Source organism: Musca autumnalis, unplaced genomic scaffold, assembly GCF_047663935.1.
Source record: "Musca autumnalis isolate F117 unplaced genomic scaffold, ASM4766393v1 scaffold_1, whole genome shotgun sequence".
Lineage (NCBI taxonomy): Eukaryota > Metazoa > Arthropoda > Insecta > Diptera > Muscidae > Musca > Musca autumnalis.
In genome coordinates this window covers 277,635,661-277,648,212 of record NW_027411644.1, presented here as the reverse complement: position 1 = coordinate 277,648,212, position 12,552 = coordinate 277,635,661, and the positions used below count along the sequence as shown (strand labels likewise).

General features: G+C 32.6%; 1 protein-coding gene across 10 annotated transcripts in view; it reads right to left on the bottom strand.

Annotated features, from left to right (window-relative positions):
- Positions 1-716: 716 nt before the first annotated feature.
- The window catches only part of side (motor axon guidance molcule sidestep), a 704,399-nt gene continuing 692,563 nt past the window's right edge, over positions 717-12,552 (bottom strand). For 6 of the 10 annotated variants that reach the window (XM_073961261.1, XM_073961266.1, XM_073961262.1 and 3 more), the window contains exon 19: positions 8,750-8,828. Coding sequence is in view for 4 of the 10 variants with exons in the window: in XM_073961267.1 (XP_073817368.1) it covers positions 8,764-8,840 (77 nt within the window). In the remaining 6 variants the exon portion in view is untranslated. Of the gene's footprint in view, positions 8,841-12,552 lie in introns of all 10 variants that reach the window. The other 4 variants (XM_073961267.1, XM_073961268.1, XM_073961269.1 and 1 more) reach the window with 2 other exon arrangements.

Genomic DNA, 12,552 nt, shown 5'->3' with positions numbered 1-12,552 from the left:
ATTCTTTTTTCATGTCGTTTGGTTTGTTTGTTTTGCTTTTTTTGATTTTTTGTTTAAATATTTTATTTATTTACTCTATTTATATTTTTAGTTATTTGTTTGTGTATGTGTGTTGGGAGTGTTTGTTTTTGTATATTTGTTTTTAATATTTATTTAATTTTTGTTAAGTTAACAAGAAACACTTAAAATTTAATTTATTAAGTTTAACTTCTCCTAAGATCTAAACAATATTTGTTTTAATATTTATTATTTTCTGTCAATAGTAAGAAGTGTCAAGGATGTTGTTGATTTATTTAGTCTATAAATTTGTTTTGTGTTATTTATATTGAATGTCACAAAATGTAAGAACAAGACATGCAAATGCAAGAACAAGACGTTTTACAAAGAATACTTGGTTTTCGTATTCAAATTTGTTAAATAAGATTCCCATTCGATATAAAGGCGTTTTAAAAAATTTATCATTGGAGCATCATTCCAATTTGCGTTATTTAAAGTTTACTCTTAGAAGTTATAAAAAAGTGATTTCTAATTTGGCTTTTGCTTTTCATTTGGAAATAATATTTGAAATTTCTTATTCCTTCATTTTGACAACACCCTTTATAAGTCTATACGGAAAATACTTACGTACTTAATTTCATTTTCTTTGATTAGAAATATAAAGATGCCTTCCTTTCCTAATCTCTTTATTATTCTAATTATTATACTTTTCGTTTTAATTATGACCTTCTAAATTGTTATTGTTATTTTTGAATGTATAGACTTTATTATTCAGTACTAGAGTTCAGTTAGTTAAATCGTCATCATCATCATCGTCGTCATACTAAATTCGTTATTTACACAATATATAACTTTGTACAGATTTCTTTTGTTTTCATTTTTTTTTCGTTTTCATTATCATTTCCTTCAAACATTTATAAACTTGTGACTAAGAACAATTCGACCATATTATTAAATTTTTTAATTAATTTATCGTTTTAACATTATTTACATTATTTATTCACTAAATTCTAAATCCAACCCCATGTTGTGGAGACTTTGTTTTATTATTATAAATTTTTTCTTTGGTAAGTATTTGAAGTATGGTTGGGAAAATGAAAGACAATTACGAAGAACCAATTATAGTATTATATGGTCATAGTATATGTATATATGATACACTTTTTAAGTGGCCAAAATAAATTGGCATTGTTGTTCTCCATTTTATTAAATATTAACTTAAATTTTAATAGGATTTTAGTTGTAACTTCCTATAAATAGTTAAATGATTATTTTGGAAATATGTCAAGGCATGATTATGAAATAAACTAAGTACAATCTTTTCATATAAAAATAATATAGGGTTGGGTATGTGGAGCGAAAAACTTTTGAGCTATTTTAGAGATTTTTAAACACCATATATTTATTTTTTAATTAGATAAAATGTTAGAATTATAAATGGTACATGAAATTCACAAATAATTTCCTTTCTTATAATTCAGCATTACAAATAGAATTGATATTCACCCACAAAGATTACTCTCAATTCCCTGATTAATTACTTTCTTATTAAAGAGCATACTTTTAGGCATAACTAATGGTGATACTAAATAAATATAATAAAATTATAAAAACGCCCAACGCTTTTACATTGTTGCAGACTGGGAAAGCGGGCAAGTTGGTAAACTCAATTCAAACGGCTCGCAATCAGGGTTGTCGCTGTAACGTTTTTATCCCAAAAAACTATTATAGGATTCTTAGATTATTTGGATTATTTATTAGATTATTTGGATTTATTTACCTTATGTGAAAGGTAAAATATATGAAATTTCTTTGTACAAAACCTGATATTAGACACCACGAAAAAAGTCATGGTTCATAATATATTCACCTGTCCCGGGTGTATAATACCACATTGATTGCTTCAAAAGCTATGTCCTAAAAAATCGACAAAATAAGAGTCACCAGAACAATTTGCCAAACAATCTAAATCAACGGTATGAAAAGAGGCCAAAACAAAAAATAAAGAGTATCAGTACCAATATAGACTGTTTGTACCAATATAGACTGCTGTTTATGAAACTGCATTTTCCTCCGACTGAGTTCTCTTCAGAAATTTCCCAATACATTCAATAATTGGGTAGTAGATGAAAGATACCAAGTAGCGGCCCTGACCGGATTTAACATGGCAAAGCCCAAAACTTATAAAATTCTTCTCAAATGGGCACTCATGGTGTCACCAGGGGAACTGCCTTTAACACCCGTTAACGGTAGTGAGGTAACATGTGCCGCGCGTTCAATCATAGTAACCTTAAAAACTTGGGTTGGGCCTTGGGCTAGTAACTCCACCCTTCACAAGACATTGTACTATGAAAAAACAACGACGAATAAAAACAAATCCCTAAAATGTTGACGACCGTCGGACCATGACCTTAAAATGTGCAGTTTACACATTGGCAGATTTAATTTTAATATACAAGGCATATATTACTGCCATAGAGGAAATACGTTGGATTGGGAAAGGCGTCACATCAACTCCTAAAGGTGACGCACTTTATTATAGCTGTCATGACATAAAGCATGAGGATTCATACCTGTGAATACGGATAAAAGATAAATTTGTATACCCTACACCACTATGTGGGGAGGGTATTATAATTGGTTTTGGCCAAAAAGTTTGTAACGCATCGAAATAATGATCGGAGACCCATACATATATATATACCAAAATTAATGTCTCGACGAGATGAGTCGATCTGGCTATGTGTGTCCGTCCGTCTGTCCATCTAAACCTTGTAATCACGATACAGGTCGCAATTTTGGATGTTCATGAAGGTCCCGCAGGACCTTTGGTGATGGTCGGATAATATTCAGGGGTCGGAATAGGCAAAAAACTTATTTGGAGAAAAAATCAACATTTTATTTCAAAGCGAATATCTCCGCTTCTATATGGGGTATATCAAAAGCAAAACCTGCTAATAAAAGTTGAAACTATCGCCAATGCAACGATGTAACGTTGATTGTCGTAGGTGGTCAAACAACGAAGATATCGCAATAGAACCCAACTTTTCATTTTTGCGATTTTAATAATAATGACGAATATCACAGCTTTGTTTGGGGACCTTCCAAAAACAAAGCCTGACTGTGAAAGTAGAAAATCCCATCTTTACACTGATGCAAAGTAGGTTGGCGTAGGTGGCCAAAAGACGGAGATATCGCAATAGTCGGTAATACATCCCATTTTTTATTTTTTTTTTGTAATCACGCTACACGTCGCAATTTTGATTGGATCGTCACGAAATTTTGGGTGTTAATGGGAGTCCCACAGAGGAGAAAACCTATTGATTTTGGTAATGGTAGGATATTATTCAGGGGTCGGAATGTTAAAAAAATCTTATTTGGAGAAAAGACCAACGTTTTATTTCAAAGCGAATATCTCTCTTCTATAAGAGGTATATTGAAAGCAAAACCTGGCAAGGAAAGTAGAAAATATCACCTTCACAACGATGTGAAGTAGGTTGTCACAGGTGGTCAAACAACAGAGATATCGAAATAGTCGGCTATGCATCCCTTTTTGCATTTTTTGTGCAATCACACTACAGGTCGGAATTTTGATCGGATCCTCACGAAATTTTGGCGGTTGATGGGGGTCTCACAGAGGAAGGAGCCTATTGATGGTTGGCGTACACCCCGATTTTCCTTTTTTTTATTTGAGTCGTACTGACGATGCACTTAAATGCGTTTTAACAAAATTGATCTGTGTTAATGAAGACATTCAGAGCAAAGGCGATAAGCTATCACAATTTTAATATTTTGAATTTTACCAGTCAAAAGCTTATGCACAGGGGTAGTGGTGCAGGGTATTACATAGTCGGCCCCGACCCGACTATAGCCTTGGATCACTTGTTTAATATCAGTTTTATTTGCGTTCATTCCCTCCCTGAAGACATGAAAGGAAAGATCAAAGATCTATTTTACGAGCGCTTGGAAGAAACATATGACTTGGCGATTTTTATGCTATAATTGGAAAGGAACAAAAAATGGTAGTTAGCAGTACCAGCTTTAAGCATCTCGACACACATAAGGGCACCTAACTATCTCCAGACTAAAAAAATCAAGATATCAGATGATCGTGCTGTGCTAGATGGAAGACATTCATCGAGCGTGTTAGATGTACGATCGTTCTAAGGAGCAAACATAAACTCATACCACCACCTTGTCGCAGTAAAGGTACGTACCCGATGAAACGTAAAAAATAAAGTACGACCAGACACAACAAGGAAATTGCCAATGTTCAATCACAACAGATACTAAGCATATTCCACTTAAGTGGCCTAATTCTTAATTAAAGGTTTTCTCGTTCCAATAATATATCTACACATTGGCAAAGTATTGGCACTCCATGCAAACAGGCGCGAAATCTATGCTTGGATACCAACCACAGTTCTCCACCAAGGAACCCATGGTATGACCAGAGTGTCGAGCTGCTACCCTAGAAAAAAATGCGGCATATGGAGCTAATCTATAATCAATAGCAGAGCGTACCGCAAGGCAGAGGAATTGCGAAAAAAGGAGGGAGAAGAAAGGTAATTTCCGCAGGAAAGGGAGAAATGGAAAAGCTGGAGTGTAAAAAAATCGAGAGGTACATGAGCCAGAATAAAGTCTAAAAATTCTACCAAAGAGTGAAATATCAAACTGACGACTGACAGGCACATAATCCTATAAAGACCAACAATGTATTGTAATTTGATAACTCATACAGATAATGAGCTCAGAAAATGGAAACAACATTTTTCCAAACTGTTGGTAAACAATACTAGCGAAGACGATGAAGATGCTACATATTCGATTCCCGAAGATGGTATGCCACTAGGCCAAGATGAGGTAAAGATAGCAATAAATCGGTTGAAGAATAATACGGCAGCTACAGCCGCTGGCTTACAAGCCGAACTGTTGAAAACCAGAGGCGACACGCTGAAAAGGTGTATGTCTGAGCTAGTTAGCATCATCTGACAGAAATAACGTGTACGATTTGAACCTGACCATCTTTGCCCTGTCTAAGCGAAAAGAGATAAGACTTTGTGCTCTAATTATTGGGGCATAAGTCTGCTACCTATTGCTTACAAGATATTGTTAGGGATATTGTGTGAACGACTAAAGCTTATGGTCAACGAAATAATTTTACTGACATGCTTCTAAGAAAACGTTTACCTCCAGCAGAATCAGTAAATATTTATTCTTCAAAATGGATGGAAATGAATTAAAATCCTAGTTTTTATTTTTATTTAATCAAAACTGACCAAAGAGCCCATCAACGAAAAGAAAACATAAACAAAAAGAAATTGGTCAACAAATACAAATTAGAAAACTGGTTTTATTGTTTTTCAAAGTATTCTCCACAATGATTAGTACACGTTTGCATCCACTCAAACCAATTGACGTAGCACTTTTACACTCCGATTGAGATAAATCCAAAAACTTGGTTTTTTATCGCTTCAAAAAAGCGTCTTCTGGTGTCCTTGACTAGGATTTTTTCATGTGTGGGGATAAAAATAATTCAATTTGATTTGATTTGATGACCCATTAACCCAATGATTTAGCAGGTCAAAAACAACTTTCGTTGGATTTCGAAGATCCTCATAGTCGATGGCTGTTTTGTTTCGGGCTCATACGACTAGACAATGACACTGAAACGAACCATTTTGAGCGATTGTCAAATTGTGCTGGATCCAATAAAAACAAACCTTTTTACGGACAGGTGTTCATGCAATATCGAAAGTATGCTGGTGAAAAAAAATGCCCAAGAAAGCTTCTAACTTGCATTATTAGTTTAAGCATGGCATCAATGTTTTCTGACACAACTACCGTTTCGATTGAATTCATTAAACATGTTTTTCACGGTGCTATATAGGATGGTGTTTGAGCGCCATACAAAGATTTAATTGCATCAATGCACTCTAGTCGTGATAATCCACGTTGAGAGTTGTGGAAAATGATCAGACGAAAATGTTCACGAGTAAATTCCATTTTTGGTAAATTTATTTTTTCAAGTCACTCTAAACAACCTAAACCATCGTCGTACGTCAAACCGTTAGTACTGAGTACATTAGTCTAAAAGCTTTCAAACTTTCCAAAAAAAGTGTAAGGTCGCCTGACAACAAAGTGTTGGCTATTCCGGAAACATTTCAAGCAGCTCTCGTGAGGTAAAAATTCGATTAGACTTTTTAAGATTCTGATTAAATTTCTAACCGAATTTCCGGTTATTACGTATTTTATTCGTTTGGTTTGGAGAGCATACTAAATACATTAAAAACTTTTCTTTAAGCCAGACAGACTTGTTTTTTTAATTTCTTCCCAGATTTTTTTTTTTTTTTTGACAAACAACGGTTAATTTTTCCGTTAAACGCGAAATTTTGACAGCCCACAATTTTTTTAAAATTCTGTTTCGCTTAATTTTTGTCGCAGTATTTGGACATTAATAAATGTTTTCTTTACTTTAAACTTAGATCCTAAAATATATGAATTATAATTTAATTTCATTTAATAATTTAATGGGTTGTTTTTTTTTTTTTGTCTCCATAAAGAATAAAATAGCAACGGCAACACTGTAAACTGCGCCTGTCGTTATTCCAATAAATAGTTTAACAGTGTAAAAACGGCTTAAATTTTATAAATTAAATAATCCCAACTCCTTAAAGTATGCTCTGTTTGCTAAGTGAAAATTTTCTTGCAAACAATTTAATCTTTGTGTGAAGATTATAAATTATAAATAAGTTAATTAAATATTATTGACAATTAGTTTCTTGAAAGTTTAAACAATTACATACGCAAGTTAAAAATTAAATAGAATAAGAATCTGTTCTCAAATTAATTATGTAATTGATTAATTGTCATATCAAATTAACTTTGGTAAAAAAACATTCGTTCGTTTGCACAAAATGTTCGACAAATTGATTTAATTACTTGTTCTGTGATAATGTCAAATACTCAACTTTCACGTGCAGACAAACTCGACGAGCATCATCATCATCATCGAGTACTTGAAAAACAATAGATGAATGTTTGAGTTTCCAACCAATGATACCTTGGCCTGCAGTAGTAGTGTTTGCTGTACTAAATATTGGCAAAAACTCTCCCTGCAATGGTCAGTTGTTATTTGCCTTCTAAGTTTTTATAGCTAGCTCAAAAGTTTTCCTTTTACTCATACATACCTTTAGTTAAATAAAAGTTTAAAATCATCCTTTCCTGCCGTTTGACTGATGCAACATACACACACAACTGTACATATATATGTATGTACATTTGTGTGTATGGTAACATGGGGCGGCTTCGCCACTGGGGCGCCTTCGCCAGCACCGATTTTCTTGATAATTATAACTGTTACAGAAAAGCCGTTAAAGGGAAAATTGTGAGTTTAACGAAGATCTTTCATCTCCCAAAAATTGGCATTTCTATCAAATATATGATTGCTGATGCACGCGGTTTCATGTTTTTGGGGTATTGAGAAAAATATTCATGGTAGGTATATTTTGTGATATCTTGTATACCTTTTGTGATATCAAAATTATATTTTATACCGTTAATAGACAACTACTGAAGAATATAAATACAAAAAAATTGCATGATAAAAGTAATTATAAATGTCAATATATTCATATTATGAACTATGTAGGGGGTGGGGCGGCTACGCCATGATAGGGGTGTTGTGGGTTAATGTGAGAAATATGTCAGGTTTAACTTAAATTGTTTCTGCTATTGATATACCACGCTATAACGTGAAGTTGAAATCAAATATTGTGCTAAACCTATCTAATTTGGCAAAAATTGCATTTTTATGCCTGAATTCAAAGTACCTACTTCAATTAACGGCTAGAATATGTTTCTTTTTGTAAATTTTAGAATCATTTTTGATTATTAAATAGAAAACATATTCTTTTTATGCATAATGTTGATACTTGGGGAGGAAGTATTGTAAATGCCAGTTTTAGAGTCCGTTGCTATATGTCCTATATCGATGGCGAAGCTACCCCATGGGTGGGGAGGCTTCGCCACTTTTTAGACATTTTGTAAATTCTCAAAAATAATATTTTAAAAACAAAATTATAATCATTAATATATCAAAACTTATATTCAAGACATGCTAATATTCTTACCAAAAATAATATTTGGAAAAACTTTAATAATGTCGATATGAGAACATTTTGAAAAAAACGTGGCGAAGGCGCCCCATGTTACCATATATTGAAGAAAATTTTGCCATTCTGTTTTAAACATTAAATTCATTTTAATTATTTCTTGCTGTTATTCTAGAAATTATTCCTTTCTTTGGTTATGTTGGTGTCCTATGTTAGGATGTGCATATGTATGTTTGTATAAATACATATGTGTAGGATGTTGACTTCACTTTTTCCAGGAAAGTTTGATAGGTTGTTGCCATAAAGGAGTAGAGAACAGGCAGGATAACAGATACCAGATACCAGGGAATAATGATGCTACATGACTGACATGGCATGACAGCTGCTATGCTAGAGTGACAGACGGGGCATACATATTTATGTTTGTAGGTATGTATGTATATGTAGGGATATAAATTTGATGTATGTAGTTGTGATCTAATGATTTCAATTCTCATCAATGTTTATGTTATATTTGGCTTATGTTAATTGTTTTGGTTACTGTTGTTGTTGTTGTCGGTGCTATTGCAGTCATAGGAGGATTATTTAGCTCGTTATGGGCTTGTGGTTGTTGTTGCTGCTGCTGTTGTTGTTGTAGTTGGTGGGTATGGTATTATTTCAGCGTTGGATCCAATGTTGTAAATTCCAATTCACCTCGGGGCAATATCAGATCAGGGTCTGTAATATATACTTTTGTTGTTGTAATATGCATACATGTTGTTGTTGGTGGTGTTGATGGTGTTTGTTGTATTTTTTATGATTTGTTAGTATTAGTTAGCAAGAAAAAACAAGTAAAGTTAATTGAAGTGTGGTATTTGATATGGTTGTTGTTAGTATTTTAATTAATTTGTGTACAAGTGCACAAATAGAGCATGTGTGGGTGCGAGTGTGTGCATGTGCGTATTATTGTGAAATGAAATCAAAGTGCATTTTGGTTTCAACATTGTTGGATTTGTGGTTGTGCCATTATTTTTATGGAAAAAATACAAAACAAATACACATCAGGAAAAAATAAGTAATGGAAAAATGGGGAAAAAAACAAAATATGTGTTAAAAGAGAAGAAAAATAGAAAGTGAGGGGAAAGCCATATTTGCAAAAGTTTTTATAATTAGTAAAAATACTTGGATACGAGCAGTTTTGTTGGCTTCATTAAAAGTATAGACATAAATTAAAGCAATAGAAGCTGAAGCAAATAGCAAATACACACACAAACACATATAAACAATTCCACTCAAACATATAAATTACACCACATGAAAAAAAACACACTAGCACACATATAGAAGAACATCCATATCAACTTAGTAAACCATATCAAACTTCAAATGAAATATAATATTCCTACAAATTAATTTTTCTGCAGCTTCTCATTTTCTGCTTCTTATTCTGCTTGTGATTGCTTTGATAACATAATGATATAAATTTAAAAAGTTATTAAAAAATAATTAACGTAAAATCTTTAAGAAAGAGATTTAGTATTTTGCAATAATTAATAACAGAATGTAGAAGCTTGCGAGAGCAGAATATTAATTTAGATATTGTGAAAGGTGGTGGGGAAAAAAGGTACTAAAGCCATAGAAATCGACAAGTGGTGAGTCGTAAATATCTCTCAAGAGATATTTCACCATACTACAATCTAAAATTGAGAGATGCTATGCACACCTTTAATATTAACTAGTAAAAGGGAATCAATCCGTTGGCTTCCTAGGCAGCTTATTACCCTCAGCCTATGACTGGACCAAAAGCATACGAGATGTGTTATCTATAGAATACCTGTAGCATGTGTTCTATCTATCGAAGACCTCTGAAAGGTCTTCCTATCTACAAAATACCATTACGACCTATACAGTTTCTTCTATCTATTAAATGCCTGTAGAACGAAGGAAGACCTGTAAAAGGTCTTTCGTATATAGAAAACCTTAAAATGCCTTATATAGGCAGACTATTAAACACATCTCGGGGATTTCTTTCTACAGAGGACATGTAGATTCTTTACAAAATCCACGGATATGGGACCAAAAATGACTTTCAAACATTCTTTAAAAAATCCACGCATACGGGACTAGAAATGACTTTCAAAAATTCTTTAAAAAATCGATGCATACGGGACTAAAAATGACTTTCAAAAATTCTTTAAAAAATCCACGCTTGTAGTGCTTGAAATTACTTCAAAAAATTCTTTAAAAAAATCCAAACAAGTTGAATTGAAATTACTATAAAAAGAATCTTTAAAAAATCCACGCATGTGGTACCTGAAATGACTTTAAAAATACTTTAAAAAATCCACGCATGTGGTACCTGAAATGACCTTCAAAAATTCGTTAAAAAATCCACGCATGTGGTACCTGAAATGACCTTCAAAAATTCTTTAAAAAATCCACGCATGTGGTACCTGAAATGACTTTAAAAATACTTTAAAAAATCCACGCATGTGGTACCTGAAATGACCTTCAAAAATTCTTTAAAAAATCCACGCATGTGGTGCTTGAAATGAGTTTCACAAATTCTTTAAAAAATCCACGCATGTGGTGCTTGAAATGAGTTTCACAAATTCTTTAAAAAATCCACGCATGTGGTGCTTGAAATGAGTTTCAAAAATTCTTTAAAAAATCCACGCATGTGGTGCTTGAAATGAGTTTCAAAAATTCTTTAAAAAATCCACGCATGTGGTGCTTGAAATGAGTTTCAAAAATTCTTTAAAAAATCCACGCATGTGGTGCTTGAAATGAGTTTCAAAAATTCTTTAAAAAATCCACGCATGTGGTGCTTGAAATGAGTTTCAAAAATTCTTTAAAAAATCCACGCATGTGGTGCTTGAAATGAGTTTCAAAAATTCTTTAAAAAATCCACGCATGTGGTGCTTGAAATGAGTTTCAAAAATTCTTTAAAAAATCCACGCATGTGGTGCTTGAAATGAGTTTCAAAAATTCTTTAAAAAATCCACGCATGTGGTGCTTGAAATGAGTTTCAAAAATTCTTTAAAAAATCCACGCATGTGGTGCTTGAAATGAGTTTCAAAAATTCTTTAAAAAATCCACGCATGTGGTGCTTGAAATGAGTTTCAAAAATTCTTTAAAAAATCCACGCATGTGGTGCTTGAAATGAGTTTCAAAAATTCTTTAAAAAATCCACGCATGTGGTGCTTGAAATGAGTTTCAAAAATTCTTTAAAAAATCCACGCATGTGGTGCTTGAAATGAGTTTCAAAAATTCTTTAAAAAATCCACGCATGTGGTGCTTGAAATGAGTTTCAAAAATTCTTTAAAAAATCCACGCATGTGGTGCTTGAAATGAGTTTAAAAAATTCTTTAAAAAATCCACGCATGTGGTGCTTGAAATGAGTTTCAAAAATTCTTTAAAAAATCCACGCATGTGGTGCTTGAAATGAGTTTAAAAAATTCTTTAAAAAATCCACGCATGTGGTGCTTGAAATGAGTTTAAAAAATTCTTTAAAAAATCCACGCATGTGGTGCTTGAAATGAGTTTAAAAAATTCTTTAAAAAATCCACGCATGTGGTGCTTGAAATGAGTTTAAAAAATTCTTTAAAAAATCCACGCATGTGGTGCTTGAAATGAGTTTAAAAAATTCTTTAAAAAATCCACGCATGTGGTGCTTGAAATGAGTTTAAAAAATTCTTTAAAAAATCCACGCATGTGGTGCTTGAAATGAGTTTAAAAAATTCTTTAAAAAATCCACGCATGTGGTGCTTGAAATGAGTTTAAAAAATTCTTTAAAAAATCCACGCATGTGGTGCTTGAAATGAGTTTAAAAAATTCTTTAAAAAATCCACGCATGTGGTGCTTGAAATGAGTTTAAAAAATTCTTTAAAAAATCCACGCATGTGGTGCTTGAAATGAGTTTAAAAAATTCTTTAAAAAATCCACGCATGTGGTGCTTGAAATGAGTTTAAAAAATTCTTTAAAAAATCCACGCATGTGGTGCTTGAAATGAGTTTAAAAAATTCTTTAAAAAATCCACGCATGTGGTGCTTGAAATGAGTTTAAAAAATTCTTTAAAAAATCCACGCATGTGGTGCTTGAAATGAGTTTAAAAAATTCTTTAAAAAATCCACGCATGTGGTGCTTGAAATGAGTTTAAAAAATTCTTTAAAAAATCCACGCATGTGGTGCTTGAAATGAGTTTAAAAAATTCTTTAAAAAATCCACGCATGTGGTGCTTGAAATGAGTTTAAAAAATTCTTTAAAAAATCCACGCATGTGGTGCTTGAAATGAGTTTAAAAAATTCTTTAAAAAATCCACGCATGTGGTGCTTGAAATGAGTTTAAAAAATTCTTTAAAAAATCCACGCATGTGGTGCTTGAAATGAGTTTAAAAAATTCTTTAAAAAATCCACGCATGTGGTGCTTGAAATGAGTTTAAAAAATTCTTTAAAAAATCCAC